General features: G+C 47.7%; 1 protein-coding gene across 4 annotated transcripts in view; it reads right to left on the reverse strand.

Annotated features, from left to right (window-relative positions):
* Positions 1–1319: 1319 nt before the first annotated feature.
* The window catches only part of znf385a (zinc finger protein 385A), a 154741-nt gene continuing 132083 nt past the window's right edge, over positions 1320–23977 (reverse strand). For all 4 annotated transcript variants that reach the window (XM_046366109.1, XM_046366108.1, XM_046366110.1 and 1 more), the window contains 4 exons: positions 12769–13131; positions 7828–8012; positions 6978–7070; positions 1320–6194 (listed from right to left, as the gene is read on the reverse strand). In XM_046366109.1, the coding sequence (XP_046222065.1) occupies positions 5925–6194; positions 6978–7070; positions 7828–8012; positions 12769–13131 (911 nt within the window). In that variant the 3' untranslated portion in view covers positions 1320–5924. The remainder of the gene's footprint in view (positions 6195–6977; positions 7071–7827; positions 8013–12768; positions 13132–23977) is intronic.

Consider the following 23977-nt stretch of genomic DNA (forward strand, 5'->3'; position numbering starts at 1 on the left):
CTAGGTTCAAGTGCCTTCCCGAGGCAACCTGCAGTTCTCGATCAAGTCTCCAGTCTGTTCTTGTCTTTACGTGTAGTATTATGCTTTTTGTTTTGTAAAGTTTATTCTGGATTAAATACTCTGTTTTCGCCAAGTCGCTTTTGGGTCCTCATTCACCTGCATGACACATGCATTAAGGATATACTGACAGTGCTGGTGAGCTGGTCAATTATGTGTGGTGACATTCATTAAGGATATACTGACAGTGCTGGTGAGCTGGTCAATTATGTGTGGTGACATTCATTAAGGATATACTGACAGTGCTGGTGAGCTGGTCAATTATGTGTGGTGACATTCATTAAGGATATACTGACAGTGCTGGTGAGCTGGTCAATTATGTGTGGTGACATTCATTAAGGATATACTGACAGTGCTGGTGAGCTGGTCAATTACGTGTGGTGACATTCATTAAGGATATACTGACAGTGCTGGTGAGCTGGTCAATTACGTGTGGTGACATTCATTAAGGATATACTGACAGTGCTGGTGAGCTGGTCAATTACGTGTGGTGACATTCATTAAGGATATACTGACAGTGCTGGTGAGCTGGTCAATTACGTGTGGTGACATTCATTAAGGATATACTGACAGTGCTGGTGAGCTGGTCAATTACGTGTGGTGACATTCATTAAGGATATACTGACAGTGCTGGTGAGCTGGTCAATTACGTGTGGTGACATTCATTAAGGATATACTGACAGTGCTGGTGAGCTGGTCAATTACGTGTGGTGACATTCATTAAGGATATACTGACAGTGCTGGTGAGCTGGTCAATTACGTGTGGTGACATTCATTAAGGATATACTGACAGTGCTGGTGAGCTGGTCAATTACGTGTGGTGACATTCATTAAGGATATACTGACAGTGCTGGTGAGCTGGTCAATTACGTGTGGTGACATTCATTAAGGATATACTGACAGTGCTGGTGAGCTGGTCAATTACGTGTGGTGACATTCATTGTATATCGTGCCTGATATACTGTGTCTATGTCCGGTCCTATATATTGCAATAGGTTTGACCCTGGCCCAAAGGTATGTAATCTCCCGCGGAGTATTTGCTATTGAAACAGTTCGAGTTAAGGTGGAGCCTTGTGTCTTTTGAACACGGGGACGGCTTTGACTCACACAAGGAAGCTGCGGTTTCCTTCTTCAGTTTATTGATTTATTGACATTGATTTTCTTTTTTTTTCACCATTCGTTTCTCTCGACAGACACCAATTGCATTTTCGTAAAGTATATTTTTTTGTTTAAAATTACATTTATAATATTTTACTCACATATGTATTTTATTGGTTCATTTTTTTATTATTATTGCAATAAACAAGAGTAGCCAGTATGAGTTGGGTATTGCTACAATTCGACATACAAACTCTTACTTTTCCCCTCTGACAATGAAATTCAAAAAAAGTACTTTATTGGCAAGACACGGTTTCACCAAAGTGTCTCCATCTTTATCTTTCTCTGGATGTTTTCCAAATGGCACCCTATTCCCGATAAAGTGCACTACTTTTGACCAGGGCAGTACATAGTGAATAGGGTGCCATTTGGGCAGCATTCTCTGCCTCTGGTGACTAATAAGGATGGAATAAGGCTAAGATCCTACACACAGCTACCAGGACACCTGTTCAGAAAATATGTTCAACAGTATTGAATAATTACATGAGGATGTACGTACCATTTGAGGTGACTACGATATGAACATAGATGTGAATTTCAACTTCATGGATCTAACAGTGACAGAATCAAACCCTTTGAACTGATCGGTTGGGTCATGGTTGTTAATAATGTTTGATGCTTCGTCAACCTTATATCAAGAAACAATCGCTTAACGTCTGTGCCTGCGTGGGCGGGTTAAGGTTTGTCTCCTCTATTGTGGTCGGCCACCCTGCCTGGGTTAAGGTTTGTCTCCTGTATATCGTGATAGGCCACTTCTGTTCCAGCCATGGCTTCTCTGGTCTCTTATTGGTGGAGAGTGGGGAGAGCAGGTCTCAACACAGACAATATTACACAGGGTGCATCTGAAATGGCACCCTATTCCCTATATAGTGCATTACTTTTGACCAGAGCGCTATGGGCTTAGTGTACCATTTGGGACGCAGACATAATGATTACACACCAACATGAACAAGAGCACTACTCCAAGTACACTTTTTAACTTCACTACAAATGAAATAATCTCCACCAAGTCAAGATCAAGTTTAAGATCAGGATTAAGATCAAGTTAACCAAAAGAGCACATTGGTGGATAAACTGACTGAGTCAGCTCTTACATAATGGCATTGATATAATCATGTATTCTGTCATATCAGGATTTATTACTCAATACTCAACCTTATTTCTCACACACGAAAATGAAACACAATGCAACAAAAACACAAAAAAGTCCAAACTAAATGAAAACATCTTGTCAGATCAACTTTAATGCCAGCTACCTGGCATGGACGTACCGTTCCCCAAGCAGAGATTGGCTGCTTTCCAATTATCTCTCTTTCACCCGTAAGTGTACACTTCTTCACTCCCCCTTATTTAAAAGCATTGGATTTTTGCAAGCATGATTTACGCCATGTTCCTTACACCAGTCAATTTTAAATCCACGAGGGTGGGTGTAGGATTGCACACTTGGGTAGGTCAGAGAATTGGACCACAGCCATAATTACCGTTGGATTAGACCCCTCTAATATTAATGGCCCTTCCCTAAACCACTTCTTTATTGTCCTTCTTCCCGGCCCTGTCCCAAAACGACCTCTAGACCCTTCAACCTACGCACTTGAAGAAATCTTAAGATGATTCGATACGCAATATGGTGGTAGCGCAATCTGGCCGACTGATTGACTAGACGGTATTGTTGTGTCCAATCCGCTGAGATCGCTGCAAGTGCATAGGGTCTAGGGGTCCATTTAGTATTGGGCTTCTCTACTGTACCCTCTGCAGGCCAGCTCCTCTGTGGACGAACATAAAAGGCCTATTATCAGGCACGTTTCCCATTCATAGGACCAGGAGTTTTACATGTCTTTTTACTATGGTAGAGTTTTACTATGTGACTCGACCATGTGACCTGGCCAGGACAAAAATGTATTTAAGCACATCTAGGACCCAGAGTTCACTGTACATTACCCTGTAGTGTACAACACACTGTTTACGCTTAACAACAACAAGTTAACGCTCCGATCAAAAGGTAAGACATTAGAACACATTGCTTCTCGCTGGAAGGGCAGTGTACATCTCCGTTTGGGGTGGTGTTCATTAGGGCACTTTTTGCAACAGAAAACGAACGCCTGGCGTTTCTTATTGGACGAGTTCAGGTAGTACCGCCCTGTTCAGCTCCGTTTCGGCTAGTTTTCCTCCGTTTTGAGGCCCAGTGCTACAGCAGTGTTCAGCAGGGCAGGCTTCTCTTCGTCTAATTCTCAGTTCAGGTAGCCTACTGTAGGTGGACAGCACAGTCTCTGCATCCGGTATCTTACCAACTCCTAAATATTCCACCCGTCTCACTTCCACCCGTCTCCAACCATTCCCTCCTAAATAGAATTGTATTTATTATTATTAGCACGTCACTATAATTCTGTAGGTAACTATGGAGATGACCCAACCAACCCAAAACACAACAGAACAAAACACTGATCAGTCACGGGGAAATAATACACATAGCATTGCTTTCCGTTTAAAGACAGGAAGGCGTGGAAGTCCAAAATAAAGAGGGCTGGGCAGGGTCTCCCAGGCCTGTCCTAAATAGACTACGTGTGACCTTGCTGTGGTAGTGCTCCGGGGTGGTTGTCAGTTAAGTTCAGTGTCTTCTCTCTCTCTCTCTCTCTCTCTCTCTCTCTCTCTCTCTCTCTCTCTCTCTCTCTCTCTCTCTCTCTCTCTCTCTCTCTCTCTCTCTCTCTCTCTCTCTCTCTCTCTCTCTCCTCTCGCTCCATCTCGCTGTGCCGCTCTCGCTCTTTGTTTCTCTCGGGGGATCTGGTAGAGATCGTTTGGAAGTTTGCGGTCCTGTTGTTGCCCTTATGTAGCCTTAAAACAACCCTCCGGATGGAAGAGGATGAGAGAGGGGGGGGGGTCGATCCCAGTGATGCATAAGAGAAGACCCTGACCCTTCCGGACCCCAGAACTACAGGCCCCAAACAGAGAGAAGGACAGGGAGACATACAGGGAGATACTCTACGTAGAGATACTGTACACTGGTCACACCACCAACACTGTATGGAGTTCATATGGGGGGGGTTTGCATAGGTGGATGGAATCCGGAACCCTGCGCTTTATCACAGATACACAAATCATTCTCTCCACACGCTCTCGAGGACACACACAAACGCACACGAGAACAGACTCTCGTGTGGTTGTACTTTGAGGACTAAGACTCACATTGCGGTCTCACTGAGTAGTAGATGCAGAATAACAGTTAGAGTATATGGCAAGGTTCCAGGTTACTGTGTTAAAGGGGCAGTATGAACCAATGCACGCCTCCTCTGCTCTTGCTCCTCTCTCTGTTCTCGCGCTCTCCTATCCTGTGGAGAGGTTTAGCTGTGATCGTTATGGTGGTTGACACACTCCCCCCCCTGCAGCCATCTTTGTTGTTACAATCTATTTTCAAACGCCAGAGTGTCTCCGCCTCCTCCACAGTGCCCCTGGGTCTAGATATACAGTGACCCACGCTGGTCGTCCTCTCACCTAGCCCTGCCACAAAGTAACCCAGAGTCCTGCTCCCTTTCTCCTCTCTTACCCCTCTCTCCTTTCTCTCCCCCATAATCACCCTACACTCTGTCCCCATTAGGAGAACCCTTTTTGGTTCTAGAGGAACTCTTTTGGGTTCTATGTAGAACCCTCTGTGGAAAGTGTTCTACGTGGAACCAAAAAGGGTTCTCCTACGGGTACAGCCAAAGAAACCTTTTAGGTTCTAGATAGCACCTTTTTTCACAATCAGCTTTACAGTCCTGTTCTCTTCTCTCCTCTGCCCCGCCCCCACGCGTCCCACATCAAGGCGTGACCATCCCAATCCTGTTGTCACCCACAGTAATACTCTAACAAGGACCTATAGGTCCACCAATAGGAAGAGAGCCTAGGGGTCACCCTAGGGTTGCCTGTTTCGTTTGTGCCCCCGAGAGCGGGAGGAGAAATGTACAGTATTGTGGAATATTGCTATACTTATACATGGCTACACACGTTTATAATAGCGAAGAAGAAGACCACTGAAAAGCAGCTAGCCTACTGTACTGGCATACTATAGTAACAATATTCTCTTGGTTTGGAGGTGCATAGGAAGAGGTGGAGGTGAATAGTAGACTAAGTGCATGTTAAAGAATGATGAGGAAACCATACATACTTATAGTGTGGCCCAGCGCATACTGCACTGGAATAGTTAGCTGCAGTGGAGGGGTGTGTGTGCGTGTGTGCGTGTGTGTGTGTGCGCAATCAGTCTCATCAGTTTGTTCTATCGCTGTATGCAGTGATGGATCTCACAGTGTGTGGGGGAGAGGGAGGTGGGGAGGTGAGAGACGAACAGGGGAGTCTATCCAATGCATACTGTGTATCGCTCCTCCTATCGCTCTCTCTCTCTCTCTCTCTCTCTCTCTCTCTCTCTCTCTCTCTCTCTCTCTCTCTCTCTCTCTCTCTCTCTCTCTCTCTCTCTCTCTCTCTCTCTCTCTCTCTCTCTCTCGCTTTCTCCATCAGTCGATCACTCGCAGGCACAAGTCTATGAGATGGAGGGAGAGTTTCAGGTCAGGGTGCCCTCTTCCCTTTCTTTTCTACTCCTCTAGATGATTTTTACGTTTGATTTGTTCACCGATGATTTGTTTAACCTATCAATTGCTGTTTGTCGTTTATTTTGATTATTTTCTTCACAGTGTGCTTTTGGAGTGGCTGCTCCTGACTGGCCGAGGTGGAGGGGGGTGGAGTCAGTAAGGAGAGAAGAGGATTGGCCCGTGGGAGGTACGCATGGGTCCGGGGGCGGGTCTTAGGATGGCGTGGCTGAGAGGTGGGCCCTGTAATAGGTGGTGGTGGTGGTGATGCGAGGGGTGATGGACGGAAGACGCTGCGGCGCGAAGCTGAGCCAATTGGTGGTTTGAGGAAGCGGCGGCGGCCATCGCTGCGGCAACCGCCAGGGGACTGGGCAAGAGCCCAGCGCCCAAACATTTGGAGAGATCCTTAGAGAAGGTCAGAGAGGACTGAGGGGAGAGAGAGGCAGAGAGCGAGGGAGAAAGAGAGGGAGGGAGAGACGGATACAACGTTTAAGTGGCAGAAGGTGAACACAAGGGATTCAGGGGAACAAATATAGAAATTGCATTTCAGTTTGAACCTCTTTGATCTCACAACACAGAGGTTTCTACTCAAACTATGTTTCCAGCCAGCTACAAAATGGATCTTCAGCACTTTGGTAAGGAATCTACTCAGAGGAGGCTGCTGGGAGGAGCTGTAGGAGGACGGGCTCATTGTAATGGCTGGAATGGAATGAATGGAACGGAGACAAACGCGTTGTCTTTATTTGTTTGGTACCATTCAATTGAGTCCATTCCAGCCATTACAGTGAGCCCGTCCTCCTGCAGCTCCTCCCAGCAGCCTCCTCTGAATCTACTTTACCATTAAGTACTGACTACTCAGGAGACAGCACGTTAATCTGATCTAGCCCTGGCACGTTAATCTGATCTAGCCCTGGCACGTTAATCTGATCTAGCCCTGGCACGATAATCTGATCTAGCCCTGGCGCGATAATCTGATCTAGTCCTGGCACGTTAATCTGATCTAGCCCTGGCACGATAATCTGATCTAGCCCTGGCACGATAATCTGATCTAGCCCTGGCACGATAATCTGATCTAGCCCTGGCACGATAATCTGATCTAGCCCTGACACGATAATCTGATCTAGCCCTGACACGATAATCTGATCTAGCCCTGGCACGATAATCTGATCTAGCCCTGGCACGATAGTGGTCGTAGAGGTGAAAAGTTACCGTGAGGTCAGCCCCCCTGTGCTTCTTGTGTCGGCTGAGGAGTGGGTTGGGTTTCCCTGCCACTCCGTCCCGGTGCCTTCGACTAGATATGTGCTGCAGGGCGAGAGAGCGAGAGAGAGAGAGAGAGAGAGAGAGAGAGAGAGAGAGAGAGAGAGAGAGAGAGAGAGAGAGAGAGAGAGAGAGAGAGAGAGAGAGAGAGAGAGAGAGAGAGAGAGAGAGAGAAGAGAGAGAGAGAGAGAGAGAGAGAGGGGGAGATTAGAGAGAGAGCGAGAGGGAAAGAGAGAGGGGGAGAGATTAGGAGAGAGAGCGAGAGAGAAAGAAAGAGAGGGGGAGAGATTAGGAGAGAGAGCGAGAGAGAAAGAGAGGGGAGGGATTAGGAGAGAGAGCGAGAGAGAAAGAGAGAGGGGGAGAGATTAGGAGAGAGAGCGAGAGAGAAAGAGAGAGGGGGAGAGATTAGGAGAGAGAGTGAGAGAGAAAGCGAGAGGGGGAGAGATTAGGAGAGAGAGCGAGAGAAAGACAGGGTGCAGTGTTAGACAGCAGCCAGCCAGACAGACAGGTAGAGTTGAACTCTGACCTCTTGAATTCTCTAACAGCCGGTCCCAATCTACTCCCTAACTCCCTAGCCCTTCAACGTTTGCAGATCTGAATAGGTATAATCAGGGTAATGGTGGAGTTTACAAGGAAGGGTTTAGCGAATTTGAACTAGCTGAGCTCTAGACTAAGGAGCCTAACTGCAATATATAAGGTACAAATGATAGGTAAACAAAACCAGTACTCTCTAGTTAGGAGATTAAGAGGAAAGAAAATATACAGTATGATGCCCCCCCCCCTTTCTTTCCATCACTCTCACCTGCTTGAGCTGCAGTTCGGAGTTGACCCGCACGTTGCAAATCTCACAGTGGAAGGTGCGTTCCTGAGTGTTGGGGTCCAGCGGCCCCCCTCCCAGCTCCCCTGGGAGTTTGGGGCCCAGTCGAGGGTACGCCTTAATGGGACCCAGCCCACTGCGAGCCTCCAGGATAGTTTTGTGTTTGGTGCCTACACACACACACACACGTGCACACGCACACACACACACACGCGCGCACACACTTTCTTTAATTGACTTAAAGAAAATGGTGTCTAACAATCCCACAAAGGGATTGGTCAAGACACAAAAATAACTCTTCAGTTCAGGATGACATCACCCCCAAGAACACTAACATGTACGCTATGCTGAACTCTTATGTGGCTCATTGCTAACCCCATCTCAATTGCTAGAGCTCATCACCCATTGTAAACCTGGAATCCTTTCCCTCATACCACAGAACAGCATATGGTGAAGGAGAATATGACAACAAGAGAGCTGGCCTAATGGACTCTCTGGAGCGGATCATAATCTCGAACTCAGCACACGTTCAGTTAGTGGAGTGGGACTGGGAGGTGTAGTGTAATATATTCGCCACTAGAGGGCCACAGTGAACAGGTAACGCTGGTCGTCTACAGAAGTGTTACTTTTGGACGTAATATAAGATGGTGTTTTTCAGGATCTCTGCATTTTCAGAGCGTTGACGTTAGCACCGAACAGAAACACATCTTTAGATCTCTCTGTTCTCTTAGGGTAGCTAATTCAATGTTCTGGGTTCGGGTTAGCTTGACTGAGAGGTCATATGGGTGGTTGTAATAATGTCTTACAGGGGTCAACTGTCTAGAACAACATCTATAAATTGAAGTCGACTCGCGCGTAGCTTTAGGTCTTGAAAGAATGGAAGAGCATGGTGAAGTAGGTTCTGTGAGCTGCCTCTCACGAGCAGAAATATGAGTGTTCACATTTTTTGAATGGTTAGGAACACACAGACAGACAGCACTGACGACGTTGTGCCAAAATAGTTCCTATAATTAATTGCATGTTTTGCTCTTGCCTGAGAAATTCCAGTCATGTCCTACCCTCTGCCACCAGTGCCTCCACCCCCCCCCGCTTTCCTCCCCCCTCCTCCCCCAATCCCAAACCACCAAGCAGTCTGGTTGCACTCTGTCTGACTGAGGGGTTTATGTGCATCCCAAATGGCACCCTATTCCCTATGGGCCCTGGTCAAAAGTGGAGCACTATATAAGGGAAAGGGTGCCATTTGGGGCACAGGCTTTAACTTGTTCGATCAATCTTTGAGCTTTGTGAAGTGAGTTAGGGGGGGGGGGGGGTGTCTGGAGTGACTGGTTTCACGTGTGGACAAAAATGTGCACTTTTGTTACTGCCTTTGTTCTATTCTGGGCCGACAATGGACGAACCCCCTCGGGGTGTTTTTCACTTGTGCTCTGCGAGCCGAGCTTGACTCATGTTTACAATTAAATAAAGCACTAAGCAAACAGACAGGAGAAGTTTCGTAACATGAAAATAGACAAAAACACAGAAAGGAAACCATTGTGTAAACGTATGATTACGGTTGAATACACATCCATCCATAACCTTGATCGCTCCTCTCTGTATGTAATGTATATTGTATAATGTATATATCACTAACCACTTTAAACAATGCTACTTAATATAATATTTACATACCCTACATTACTCATCTCATATGTATATACTGTACTCTGTACCATCTACTGCATATTTATGTAATACATGTGTCACTAGCCACTTTAAACTATGCGACTTAATATAATGTTTACATACCCTACATTACTCATCTCATATGTATATGTATATACTGTACTCTATATCTCTACTACATCTTTATGTAATACATGTGTCACTAGCCACTTTAAACTATGCCACTTTGTTTCCACACCCTACATTACTCATCTCATACTCTCATACTCTCAGTACTCGATACCATCTACTGCATCTTGCCTATGCCGCTCTGTACCACCACTCATTCATATATCTTTATGTACATATTCTTTAACCGTTTACACTTGTGTGTATAAGGTAGTGGTTTTGGAATTGTTAGTTAGATTACTCGTTGTTTATTACTGCATTGTCGGAAATAGAAGCACAAGCATTTCGCTACACTTGCATTAACATCTGCTAACCATGTGTATCTGACAAATAAAATTTGATTTGATTTGATGTTCGTCGCACCGCGAACCACACTACCTGTCTCTCTGTCTGTGATGTTCGTCACACTGCGAGCCACACTGTCTGTCTCTCTGTATGTGATGTTCGTCGCACCGCGAGCCACACTGTCTGTCTCTTTGTCTGTGATGTTCGGCGCACCGAGAGCCACACTACCTGTCTCTCTGTCTGTGATGTTCGTCACACTGCGAGCCACACTGTCTGTCTCTCTGTATGTGATGTTCGTCGCACCGCGAGCCACACTGTCTGTCTCTTTGTCTGTGATGTTCGGCGCACCGAGAGCCACACTACCTGTCTCTCTGTCTGTGATGTTCGTCACACTGCGAGCTACACTGTCTGTCTCTCGGTCTGCGATGTTCGTCGCACCGCGAGCCACACTGTCTGTCTCTCTTTCTGTGATGTTCGTCGCACCGCGAGCCACACTGTCTGTCTCTTTGTCTGTGATGTTCGGCGCACCGAGAGCCACACTACCTGTCTCTCTGTCTGTGATGTTCGTCACACTGCGAGCTACACTGTCTGTCTCTCGGTCTGCGATGTTCGTCGCACCGCGAGCCACACTGTCTGTCTCTCTTTCTGTGATGTTCGTCGCACCGCGAGCTACACTGTCTGTCTCTCGGTCTGCGATGTTCGTCGCACCGCGAGCCACACTGTCTGTCTCTCTTTCTGTGATGTTCGTCGCACCGCGAGCTACACTACCTGTCTCTCTGTCTGTGATGTTCGTCACACTGCGAGCTACACTGTCTGTCTCTCGGTCTGCGATGTTCGTCGCACCGCGAGCCACACTGTCTGTCTCTCTTTCTGTGATGTTCGTCGCACCGCGAGCCACACTGTCTGTCTCTCTTTCTGTGATGTTCGTCACACTGCGAGCTACACTGTCTGTCTCTCGGTCTGCGATGTTCGTCGCACCGCGAGCCACACTGTCTGTCTCTCTTTCTGTGATGTTCGTCGCACCGCGAGCTACACTACCTGTCTCTCTGTCTGTGATGTTCGTCGCACCGCGAGCCACACTGTCTGTCGCTCTGTCTGTGATGTTCGTCGCACCGCGAGCCACACTGTCTGTCTCTCTGTCTGTGATGGTGGTCGCACCGCGAGCCACACTGTCTGTCTGTCTGTCTCTCTGTCTGTGGACTCTAACGTTATTTGGGGAAAGAGACAATATTGCTTCCAGATTGTGTGTTGATTTGGGCTGCTACTCTGCCCAGATTGAACTGCAGGCACTGTCGCTGTCACACACACACGTCTGAATGTCTTCGTTTATCTCTGTTTTGGTTTAATATCTGTCTGTGTAGCGTAAGTGATCTTTGTGGGAGTTTGCATGTACGTACTTAATTAGTGCTTGAGTGCACATGCATACTGTAAGAAGAGATGAGAGGGAGCCCTCTGTTACACGATCAACTAGCAATCTTATCTCATTCCATCATCACTGTGTCCTGCTCCTGGGGCTCAATCAAACATCTATTACAAAAAGCCTTCCAGAGGTTACTCTAATGATATCAGTGATCATTTTTCCATTGGTGGACACTTAATCTACATTAAGCTGTTCATTGATGTGTATTATCATGTCTGGCTGACTGGTGGTCCAAGGCTATTCTTATTCCCTTAACAACACTGCCTTACTGCTGTGGCGTGGTAATGGTGATATGTAGGGACGTGTGTGTGTGTGTGTGTGTGTGTGTGTGTGTGTGTGTGTGTGTGTGTGTGTGTGTGTGTGTGTGTGTGTGTGTGTGTGTGTGTGTGTGTGTGTGTGTGTGTGTGTGCGTGCGTGCGTGCGTGCGTGCGTGCGTGCTTGTGTGCGTGCATGCGTGCGTGTGTGTGTGTGTGAGAGACATGAATCAGAACACAGAGGGAGTGAGGGCAAGTTAACTGCTTCCCCGGGTTATAAAAACAAAGCCACTGAGTGGAAGGTTTGAGGCCGAATGGAGTTGAGAGGAAACAAATACTATTTGAACCCAGGTCTGGATTCATAACAGCTTCGTGGTTTTACAGGCTTAAAGAAACTCCTCCAGTGGTGGAGCATTAAGAGGGCCTCATCTAGCAGCATTAACAGGACTTTCTCTGCGTCCTATTCAGGCTGAATGCCTGGGGTAACAGAGAACAGCTTTCTGCTGCATCCGCTTACAGTATCACAAGATACATCATGAATGTTTGAGTGGGAGACTCAATACCTTTCAGAGAATTATTATCAAGGCGTATTTGCTCTGTCACTGGACTGTGTAGGCCTGCGCTGGCTGGGTGATAGAGGACGTGTAGAAACAGGAAGGAAGAAGAGGAGAAATATGCTACTCGGGGCATGTTGGATCAGACACAACAGTAAAACCATTTTGGGAAGGAAGCTTTTGGTTGAAGAGGTTATATGCTTGGCTAGAGTCTAGAGCCTTTGATTTATTTGGTCACCCTCATCTGTGTTTGAACTTGAAACGCTTACCCCTTTTGGGTTTTATTTTCCCTAAGTGCTGGATAAAATGAAAATGGCGATGTAAATGAGGGTGACGCAGGCCGGGCAGATGGATAGAGGAGATCCGATCTGAGTCAAAATATATATATTTTTTTCACCTGGCACTACACACAGGCTAAATCTCAAGCTCTCAAAGTATTTGACAGAAAACAAACACTATGTTAGCCCAGGTCTTTTGGTAAGGAATTCTCCATTAAGTACTGACTATTCAGAGGACTGCCAAGTGTCCTCTCCGAGATTAGTAACCTGAAGATGGTCACTGCCCATACGTACATTTTACGTACCTTTGTTGTGAGCCTCCAGTTGTGAAAGGGAGTTGACGGCTACTTTGCAGAGTGAGCAGTAGAGGAGTTTCTTAGCTTTGTCCTCCTCTGTCTCTGGGCCGGCCGGGGCCCCGGGAGCAACAGGGGCCACTGGACCACCACTCTGGTCTGGGTTGGTGGTGCCGAAAGCCAGGGGAGAGTCAGAGGATTGGGGGAGCAGAGGAGGAGGGGTGAGGGTGGGGGAGGTCAGCATGGGACACACAGAGGCGGCAAGGGGGGAGTCGGTGGTGGGAGAGGTGGAGAGGGGAGGCAGGGGGTGTAGGGGCCCAGGCAGGGCCAGCAGAGGTCCCCCATTAAACTGTGACGACAGAGGGCGCGGTTCGTCTATAAAGAGGAAACACAAGTGGGAATCAAATAAAATGCAGTGTTAACAAAACAAAAAATGAGTAAAGCTGAAACTATAACGTGTTTACAATAGACTTCGACGATGCTGTCCAAGTGTGTTTGAGGTGAAGCAGAGTCAAGTCTTTTCTTCTAACATATAACCAAACACATCCCAACCCGAGCCAGAGGCCACTTCAACTACAACCCACTGGCAGGTTCAAAGATCACACAAAACCCCATTTTATCTCACTAAAGTGAAGGATTCCAAAAGAAAAACACTTGCTTGCCATGTGGGGAAGTATTTTAGGATTCAGTACGACCTTGTAATTGTTAACGGTTCCTTCCTTTTAATCTGTACTACAGAAATAACCCATAAGGGAGGATTTGACCAAGCAGGCTGGGAACCAGGGACAGAAGCAACTATGTACATATACTTGAAAATAAACACATTGCATATTCAGTGGGGCAAAAAAGTATTTAGTCAGCCACCAATTGTGCAAGTTCTCCCACTTAAAAAGATGAGAGAGGCCTGTCATTTTTATCATAGGTACACTTCAACTATGACAGACAAAATGAGAAAAAAAATCCCCAAAATTATATTGTAGGATTTTTTATGAATTTATTTGAAAATTATGGTGGAAAATAAGTATTTGGTCAATAACAAAAGTTTATCTCAATACTTTGTTATATACCCTTTGTTGGCAATGACAGAGGTCAAACGTTTTCTGTAAGTCTTCACAAGGTTTTCACAAACTATTGCTGGTATTTTGGCCCATTCCTCCATGCAGATCTCCTCTAGAGCAGTGATGTTTTGGGGCTGTTGCTGGGCAACACGGACTTTCAACTCCCTCCAAAGATTTTCTATGGGGTTGAGATCTGGAGACTGGCTAGGCCACTCCAGGACCTTGAAATGCTTCTTACAAAGCCACTCCTTCGTTGCCCGGGCGGTGTGTTTGGGATCATTGTCATGCTGAAAGACCTAGCCACGTTTCATCTTTAATGCCCTTGCTGATGGTAGGCTTTGTTACTTTGGTCCCAGCTCTCTGCAGGTCATTCACTAGGTCCCCCCATGTGGTTCTGAGATTTTTGCTCACCGTTCTTGTGATCATTTTGACCCCACGGGGTGAGATCTTGCGTGGAGCCCCAGATCGAGGGAGATTATCAGTGGTCTTGTATGTCTTCCATTTCCTAATAATTGCTCCCACAGTTGATTTTTTCAAACCAAGCTGCTTACCTATTGCAGATTCAGTCTTCCCAGCCTGGTGCAGGTCTACAATTTTGTTTCTGGTGTCCTTTGACAGCTCTCTGGTCTTGGCCATAGCGGAGTTTGGAGTGTGACTGTTTGAGGTTGTGGACAGGTCTCTTTTATACTGATAACAAGTTCAAACAGGTGCTATTAATACAGGTAACGAGTGGAGGACAGAGGAGCCTCTTAAAGATGAAGTTACAGGTCTGTGAGAGCCAGAAATCTTGCTTGTTTGTAGGTGACCAAATACATATTTTCCACCATAATTTGCAAATAAATTCATTAAAAATCCTACAATGTGATTTTGGGGATTTTTTTTCTAATTTTGTCTGTCATAGTTGAAGTGTACCTATGATGAAAATTACAGGCCTCTCACATCTTTTTAAGTGGGAGAACTTGCACAATTGGTGGCTGACTAAATACTTTTTTGCCCCACTGTACAATGTATGTTGAATACATCAAAATCTGGGTACAGAACAGAAACCTTAGGAGGTGTCCGAGTTTTCCTCTCCTCTCAGTGATGTGGGTTGCTTCCCAAATAGCACCCTATTCACTTTCTAGGGCACTACTTTTGGCCAGGGCCCGTAGGGCACTCCCCCCTTGTCTCATCTTATTAAAATGTATCGGAGGAAAGAAGAGGAGAAAGAAATGGGAAACAGATACTCCCTTGGCAGTGGATGGATGTTTTTTCACCGGTTATTTTTGGCTGAGAATGAGATGGAGCTGGGGGAAAGTGACACAAGTGTGTTTTGAAAAGGGGTTCCACGGAAAACATCGCAAACACAAAACACACACACACACACTCATGCAGACACATCGATGGCTCTGAACGAACTTTATTTAACTCTTTGCAAACTGGAAAACATTTATCCGGAGGCTGCATTCATTGTAGCTGGGGATTTTAACAAAGCCAATCTGAAAACAAGACTCCCTAAATTTTATCAGCATATCGATTGCGCAACCAGGGGTGGTAAAACCTTGGATCATTGTTACTCTAACTTCCGCGACGCATATAAGGCCCTGCCCCGCCCCCCTTTCGGAAAAGCTGACCATGACTCCATTTTGCTGATCCCTGCCTACAGGCAGAAATTAAAACAAGAGGCTCCCACGCTGAGGTCTGTCCAACGCTGGTCAGACCAAGCTGACTCTACACTCCAAGACTGCTTCCATCACGTGGACTGGGACATGTTTCGTATTGCGTCAGATGGGAATATTGACGAATACGCTGATTCGGTGTGCGAGTTCATTAGAACGTGCGTCGAAGATGTCGTTCCCATAGCAACGATAAAAACATTCCCTAACCAGAAACCGTGGATTGATGGCAACATTCGCGTGAAACTGAAAGCGCGAACCACTGCTTTTAATCAGGGCAAGGTGTCTGGCAACATGACTGAATACAAACAGTGCAGCTATTCCCTCCGTAAGGCTATTAAACAAGCTAAGCGTCAGTACAGAGACAAAGTGGAATCTCAATTCAATGGCTCAGACACAAGAGGCATGTGGCAGGGTCTACAGTCAATCACGGACTACAAGATGAAATCCAGCCCAGTCACGGACCAGGATGTCTTGCTCCCAGGCAGACTAAATAACTTTTTTGCCCGCTTTGAGGACAATACAGTGCCACTGACACGGCCTGCGACGGAAACATGCGGTCTCTCCTTCACTGCAGCCGAGGTGAGTAAGACATTTAAACGTGTTAACCCTCGTAAGGCTGCAGGCCCAGACGGCATCCCCAGCCGCGCCCTCAGAGCATGCGCAGACCAGCTGGCCGGTGTGTTTACGGACATATTCAATCAATCCCTATACCAGTCTGCTGTTCCCACATGCTTCAAGAGGGCCACCATTGTTCCTGTTCCCAAGAAAGCTAAGGTAACTGAGCTAAATGACTACCGCCCCGTAGCACTCACTTCCGTCATCATGAAGTGCTTTGAGAGACTAGTCAAGGACCATATCACCTCCACCCTACCTGACACCCTAGACCCACTCCAATTTGCTTACCGCCCAAATAGGTCCACAGACGATGCAATCTCAACCACACTGCACACTGCCCTAACCCACCTGGACAAGATGTCATGTTTGTCATTTATTATCATGTCTTGTCCCTGTGCTCCCCATTCTATTCGTTTCCCTCTGCTGGTCTTATTTGGTTCTTTCCCTCCTTCTATCCCTCTCTCTCCCCCTCCCTCTCTCACTCTCTCGCTCTCTCTTCTCTCTATCGTTCCGTTCCTGCTCCCAGCTGTTCCTATTCCCCTAATCATCATTTAGTCTTCCCACACCTGTTCCCGATCCTTTCCCCTGATTAGAGTCCCTATTTATTCCTTTGTGTTCCGTTCCTGTCCCGTCGGTTCCTTGTTTAGTATTCACCATGCTGTGATTGCGTTTCGCCCTGTCCTGTCGTGTTTTTGCTGTGATTGTGTATCGCCCTGTCCTGTCGTGTTTTTGCCTTCATCAGATGCTGCGTGTGAGCAGGTGTCTCTGTCAACTACGGCCTGCGCCTACCCGGCGACCTGCAGTCTGTGGCCGCTTCTCCTGTCATTCCCCTCTACAGACTAGAGGATTTCTGTTATTCCCTGTTTGGACTTGAATAAACTCTGTTTCTGTTAAGTCGCTTTTGGGTCCTCTATCACCAGCATGACAGAAGGAACCGACCAAGGAATGGACCCAGCGACTTCAGACGCTCGTTACACTGCCGTCAAGATCCAAGGAGCCATGCTCGGCAGACACGAGCAGGAATTGTCTGCTGCTCGCCATGCCGTGGAGAACCTGGCCGCTCAGGTTTCCGACCTCTCTGGACAGTTCCAGAGTCTACGCCTCGTGCCACCTGTTACTTCCTGGCCTGCCGAGCCTCCAGAACCTAGGGTTAATAACCCACCTTGCTACTCCGGGCAGCCCACTGAGTGCCGCTCCTTTCTCACGCAGTGTGAGATTGTGTTCTCTCTCCAACCCAACACATACTCTAGAGAGAGAGCTCGGGTTGCTTACGTCATTTCACTCCTTACTGGCCGGGCTCGAGAATGGGGCACAGCTATCTGGGAGGCAAGGGCTGATTGCTCTAACAAGTTCCAGAACTTTAAAGAGGAGATGATTCGGGTTTTTGACCGTTCAGTTTTTGGTAGGGAGGCTTCTAGGGCCCTGGCTTCCTTATGCCAAGGTGAACGGTCCATAACGGATTATTCTATTGAGTTTCGCACTCTTGCTGCCTCTAGTGAGTGGAACGAGCCGGCGCTGCTCGCTCGTTTTCTGGAGGGACTCCACGCAGTGGTTAAGGATGAGATTCTCTCCCGGGAGGTTCCTTCAGATGTGGACTCTTTGATTGCTCTCGCCATCCGCATAGAACGACGGGTAGATATTCGTCACCGGGCTCGTGGAAGAGAGCTCGCATCAACGGTGTTTCCCTGCTCCGCATCACAACCATCTCCCTCCTCTGGCTTTGAGACTGAGCCCATGCAGCTGGGAGGGATTCGCATCTCGACTAAGGAGAGGGAACGGAGGATCACCAACCGCCTGTGCCTCTATTGCGGAGTTGCTGGACATTTTGTTAATTCATGTCCAGTAAGAGGCCAGAGCCCATCAGTAAGCGGAGGGCTACTGGTGAGCGCTACTACTCTGGTCTCTTCATCTAGATCTTGTACTACTATGTCGGTCCATCTACGCTGGACCGGTTCGGGTGCTACATGCAGTGCCTTGATTGACTCTGGGGCTGAGGGTTGTTTCATGGACGAAGCATGGGTTCGGAAACATAACATTCCTTTCAGACCGTTAGACAAGCCTACGCCCATGTTTGCCTTAGATGGTAGTCATCTTCCCAGTATCAAATTTGAGACACTACCTTTAACTCTCACAGTATCTGGTAACCACAGTGAGACTATTTCTTTTTGATTTTCCGTTCACCGTTTACACCTGTTGTTTTGGGTCATCCCTGGCTAGTATGTCATAATCCTTCTATTAATTGGTCTAGTAATTCTATCCTATCCTGGAACGTTTCTTGTCATGTGAAGTGTTTAATGTCTGCCATCCCTCCCGTTTCTTCTGTCCCTACTTCTCAGGAGGAACCTGGCGATTTGACAGGAGTGCCGGAGGAATATCATGATCTGCGCACGGTCTTCAGTCGGTCCCGAGCCAACTCCCTTCCTCCTCACCGGTCGTATGATTGTAGTATTGATCTCCTTCCGGGGACCACTCCTCCTCGAGGTAGACTATACTCTCTGTCGGCTCCCGAACGTAAGGCTCTCGAGGATTATTTGTCTGTGTCTCTTGACGCCGGTACCATAGTGCCTTCTTCTTCTCCGGCCGGGCGGGGTTCTTTTTGTTAAGAAGAAGGACGGTACTCTGCGCCCCTGCGTGGATTATCGAGGGCTGAATGACATAACGGTTAAGAATCGTTATCCGCTTCCCCTTATGTCATCAGTCTTCGAGATTCTGCAGGGAGCCAGGTGCTTTACTAAGTTGGACCTTCGTAACGCTTACCATCTCGTGCGCATCAGAGAGGGGGACGAGTGGAAAACGGCGTTTAACACTCCGTTAGGGCATTTTGAGTACCGGGTTCTGCCGTTCGGTCTCGCCAATGCGCCAGCTGTTTTTCAGGCATTAGTTAATGATGTTCTGAGAGACATGCTGAACATCTTTGTTTTTGTCTATCTTGACGATATCCTGATTTTTTCTCCGTCACTCGAGATTCATGTTCAGCACGTTCGACGTGTTCTACAGCGCCTTTTAGAGAATTGTCTCTACGTAAAGGCTGAGAAGTGCTCTTTTCATGTCTCCTCCGTTACTTTTCTCGGTTCCGTTATTTCCGCTGAAGGCATTCAGATGGATTCCGCTAAGGTCCAAGCTGTCAGTGATTGGCCCGTTCCAAGGTCACGTGTCGAGTTGCAGCGCTTTTTAGGTTTCGCTAATTTCTATCGGCGTTTCATTCATAATTTCGGTCAAGTTGCTGCCCCTCTCACAGCTCTTACTTCTGTCAAGACGTGTTTTAAGTGGTCCGGTTCCGCCCAGGGAGCTTTTGATCTTCTAAAAGAACGTTTTACGTCCGCTCCTATCCTCGTTACTCCTGACGTCACTAGACAATTCATTGTCGAGGTTGACGCTTCAGAGGTAGGCGTGGGAGCCATTCTATCCCAGCGCTTCCAGTCTGACGATAAGGTTCATCCTTGCGCTTATTTTTCTCATCGCCTGTCGCCATCTGAGCGCAACTATGATGTGGGTAACCGTGAACTGCTCGCCATCCGCTTAGCCCTAGGCGAATGGCGACAGTGGTTGGAGGGGGCGACCGTTCCTTTTGTCGTTTGGACAGACCATAAGAACCTTGAGTACATCCGTTCTGCCAAACGACTTAATGCCCGTCAAGCTCGTTGGGCGTTGTTTTTCGCTCGTTTCGAGTTTGTGATTTCTTACCGTCCGGGTAGCAAGAACACCAAGCCTGATGCCTTATCCCGTCTGTTTAGTTCTTCTGTGGCTTCTACTGATCCCGAGGGGATTCTTCCTTATGGGCGTGTTGTCGGGCTAACAGTCTGGGGAATTGAAAGACAGGTTAAGCAAGCACTCACGCACACTGCGTCGCGCGCGCGCTTGTCCTAGTAACCTCCTTTTCGTTCCTGTTTCCACTCGTCTGGCTGTTCTTCAGTGGGCTCACTCTGCCAAGTTAGCTGGTCATCCCGGTGTTCGAGGCACTCTTGCGTCTATTCGCCAGCGCTTTTGGTGGCCGACTCAGGAGCGTGACACGCGCCGTTTCGTGGCTGCTTGTTCGGACTGCGCGCAGACTAAGTCGGGTAACTCTCCTCCTGCCGGTCGTCTCAGACCGCTCCCCATTCCTTCTCGACCATGGTCTCACATCGCCTTGGACTTCATTACCGGTCTGCCTTTGTCTGCGGGGAAGACTGTGAGAGCCGCCAATAAACGCAGGATTAAGAGTCCAAGGTATTGTTGCGGCCAGAGAGTGTGGCTTTCCACTCGCAACCTTCCTCTTACGACAGCTTCTCGTAAGTTGACTCCGCGGTTCATTGGTCCGTTCCGTGTCTCCCAGGTCGTCAATCCTGTCGCTGTGCGACTGCTTCTTCCGCGACATCTTCGTCGCGTCCATCCTGTCTTCCATGTCTCCTGTGTTAAGCCCTTTCTTCGCACCCCCGTTCGTCTTCCCTCCCCCCTCCCGTCCTTGTCGAGAGCGCACCTATTTACAAGGTACATAAGATCATGGACATGCGTTCTCGGGGACGGGGTCACCAATACTTAGTGGATTGGGAGGGTTACGGTCCTGAGGAGAGGAGTTGGGTTCCGTCTCGGGACGTGCTGGACCGTTCACTCATCGATGATTTCCTCCGTTGCCGCCAGGATTCCTCCTCGAGTGCGCCAGGAGGCGCTCGGTGAGTGGGGGTACTGTCATGTTTGTCATTTATTATCATGTCTTGTCCCTGTGCTCCCCATTCTATTCGTTTCCCTCTGCTGGTCTTATTTGGTTCTTTCCCTCCTTCTATCCCTCTCTCTCCCCCTCCCTCTCTCACTCTCTCGCTCTCTCTTCTCTCTATCGTTCCGTTCCTGCTCCCAGCTGTTCCTATTCCCCTAATCATCATTTAGTCTTCCCACACCTGTTCCCGATCCTTTCCCCTGATTAGAGTCCCTATTTATTCCTTTGTGTTCCGTTCCTGTCCCGTCGGTTCCTTGTTTAGTATTCACCATGCTGTGATTGCGTTTCGCCCTGTCCTGTCGTGTTTTTGCTGTGATTGTGTATCGCCCTGTCCTGTCGTGTTTTTTGCCTTCATCAGATGCTGCGTGTGAGCAGGTGTCTCTGTCAACTACGGCCTGCGCCTACCCGAAGCGACCTGCAGTCTGTGGCCGCTTCTCCTGTCATTCCCCTCTACAGACTAGAGGATTTCTGTTATTCCCTGTTTGGACTTGAATAAACTCTGTTTCTGTTAAGTCGCTTTTGGGTCCTCTATCACCAGCATGACACAAGAGGAATACCTATGTGAGAATGCTGTTCATCGACTACAGCTCGGCATTCAACACCATAGTACCCTCCAAGCTCGTCATCAAGCTCGAGACCCTGGGTCTCGACCCCGCCCTGTGCAACTGGGTACTGGACTTCCTGACGGGCCGCCCCCAGGTGGTGAGGGTAGGCAACAACATCTCCTCCCCGCTGATCCTCAACACGGGGGCCCCACAAGGGTGCGTTCTGAGCCCTCTCCTGTACTCCCTGTTCACCCACGACTGCGCGGCCACGCACGCCTCCAACTCAATCATCAAGTTTGCGGACGACACAACAGTGGTAGGCTTGATTACCAACAACGACGAGACGGCCTACAGGGAGGAGGTGAGGGCCCTCGGAGTGTGGTGTCAGGAAAATAACCTCACACTCAACGTCAACAAAACTAAGGAGATGATTGTGGACTTCAGGAAACAGCAGAGGGAACACCCCCCTATCCACATCGATGGAACAGTAGTGGAGAGGGTAGCTAGTTTTAAGTTCCTCGGCATACACATCACAGACAAACTGAATTGGTCCACTCACACTGACAGCGTTGTGAAGAAGGCGCAGCAGCGCCTATTCAACCTCAGGAGGCTGAAGAAATTCGGCTTGTCACCAAAAGCACTCACAAACTTCTACAGATGCACAATCGAGAGCATCCTGGCGGGCTGTATCACCGCCTGGTACGGCAACTGCTCCGCCCTCAACCGTAAGGCTCTCCAGAGGGTAGTGAGGACTGCACAACGCATCACCGGGGGCAAACTACCTGCCCTCCAGGACACCTACACCACCCGTTGTTACAGGAAGGCCATAAAGATCATCAAGGACATCAACCACCGAACCACTGCCTGTTCACCCCGCTATCATCCAGAAGGCGAGGTCAGTACAGGTGCATCAAAGCTGGGACCGAGAGACTGAAAAACAGCTTCTATCTCAAGGCCATCAGACTGTTAAACAGCCACCACTAACACTGAGTGGCTGCTGCCAACACACTGTCATTGACACTGACCCAACTCCAGCCATTTTAATAATGGGAATTGATGGGAAATGATGTAAATATATCACTAGCCACTTTAAACAATGCTACCTTATATAATGTTACTTACCCTACATTATTCATCTCATATGCATATGTATATACTGTACTCTACATCATCGACTGCATCCTTATGTAACACATGTATCACTAGCCACTTTAACTATGCCACTTTGTTTACTTTGTCTACACACTCATCTCATATGTATATACTGTACTCGATACCATCTACTGTATGCTGCTCTGTACCATCACTCATTCATATATCCTTATGTACATGTTCCTTATCCCCTTACACTGTGTATAAGACAGTAGTTTTGGAATTGTTAGTTAGATTACTTGTTGGTTATCACTGCATTGTCGGAACTAGAAGCACAAGCATTTCGCTACACTCGCATTAACATCTGCTAACCATGTGTATGTGACAAATAAAATTTGATTTGATTTGATTTGATTTAGGGCATACATTATTCATCCCACACACATACACACACTTTCTCTCTCTCCCACACATGTACAGCTAGTACACACATGCTATTGGTCAGCCACTCCCATGCTGTAATGCCTCTGGTATTCACCCGACAAGGCACTTGATGGTGTTCCATAAAGACCCCCTAACTTTGGGTGGGTGGGGTGCAATCCAGAGTTCTCCCCTCCTCCCCCCCTCAGTTGGGGCACCAAACTCTCCTTCACCACCACCAACACTGTCACCACAGGACACACACACACAACCACCGACCACAGGATGTAGCTGCAGGCTGCAGGTGGGGGGGGCTCGGACGGGACAGAAAGCCCTGTGGGATTATGGGTCTTAAAGGGGCTAGAGTGGGCTATTTTTGGGAAGAAAACAAATATTGACTTTAACCGCTCAATTTCCTTTTCAGGATTTACTCCTCCTCCTCCTCAACAAGCTCTCACAGTCTCACTGCGGAATTAGACGTTTATCCAGGGTTGTACCTGTTGCTCTGTATAGTTCCATTTCTCCAAACCTCACATTTCAAAATGAAGGGCTAAGTTTAGCGTTATCCCGAATGGTTAAGGTAAGGGTTACGGTGTGGGATAGGGTTAAGAAAAAAACTCAATCCACCACTGGGCTCGAACACACCTCCTTCTGATCCAAAGTCATGGGATTACACCCAAGCCTCCTTGGTCGGCGCTCACTGTTGCCCCTGGTAACCATCTTTGAATGGATTTCCCGATGTCTTCAAATCAAATCAAAATCAAATCAAATCTCATTGGTCACACATATTTAGCGGATGTTATTGCAGGTGTGGCAAAGTACCTGTGTTCCCGGCTCCAACACTGCAGTAGTGTCTAACAATTCACAACAATACACACAAATCTAAAAGTAAAAGAATGGAATTAAGAAATCTGTAAATTATAGGACGAGCAAGGTCGGAGTGGCATTGGACATGTGGGAGTGGTATTGGACATGTCGGAGTGGTATTGGACATGTAGGAGTGGTATTGGACATGTAGGAGTGGTATTGGACATGTCGGAGTGGTATTGGACATGTCGGAGTGGTATTGGACATGTCGGAGTGGTATTGGACATGTCGGAGTGGCATTGGACATGTAGGAGTGGTATTGGACATGTAGGAGTG

Source organism: Oncorhynchus gorbuscha, linkage group LG10 (assembly GCF_021184085.1).
Source record: "Oncorhynchus gorbuscha isolate QuinsamMale2020 ecotype Even-year linkage group LG10, OgorEven_v1.0, whole genome shotgun sequence".
Taxonomy (NCBI): Eukaryota; Metazoa; Chordata; class Actinopteri; order Salmoniformes; family Salmonidae; genus Oncorhynchus; species Oncorhynchus gorbuscha.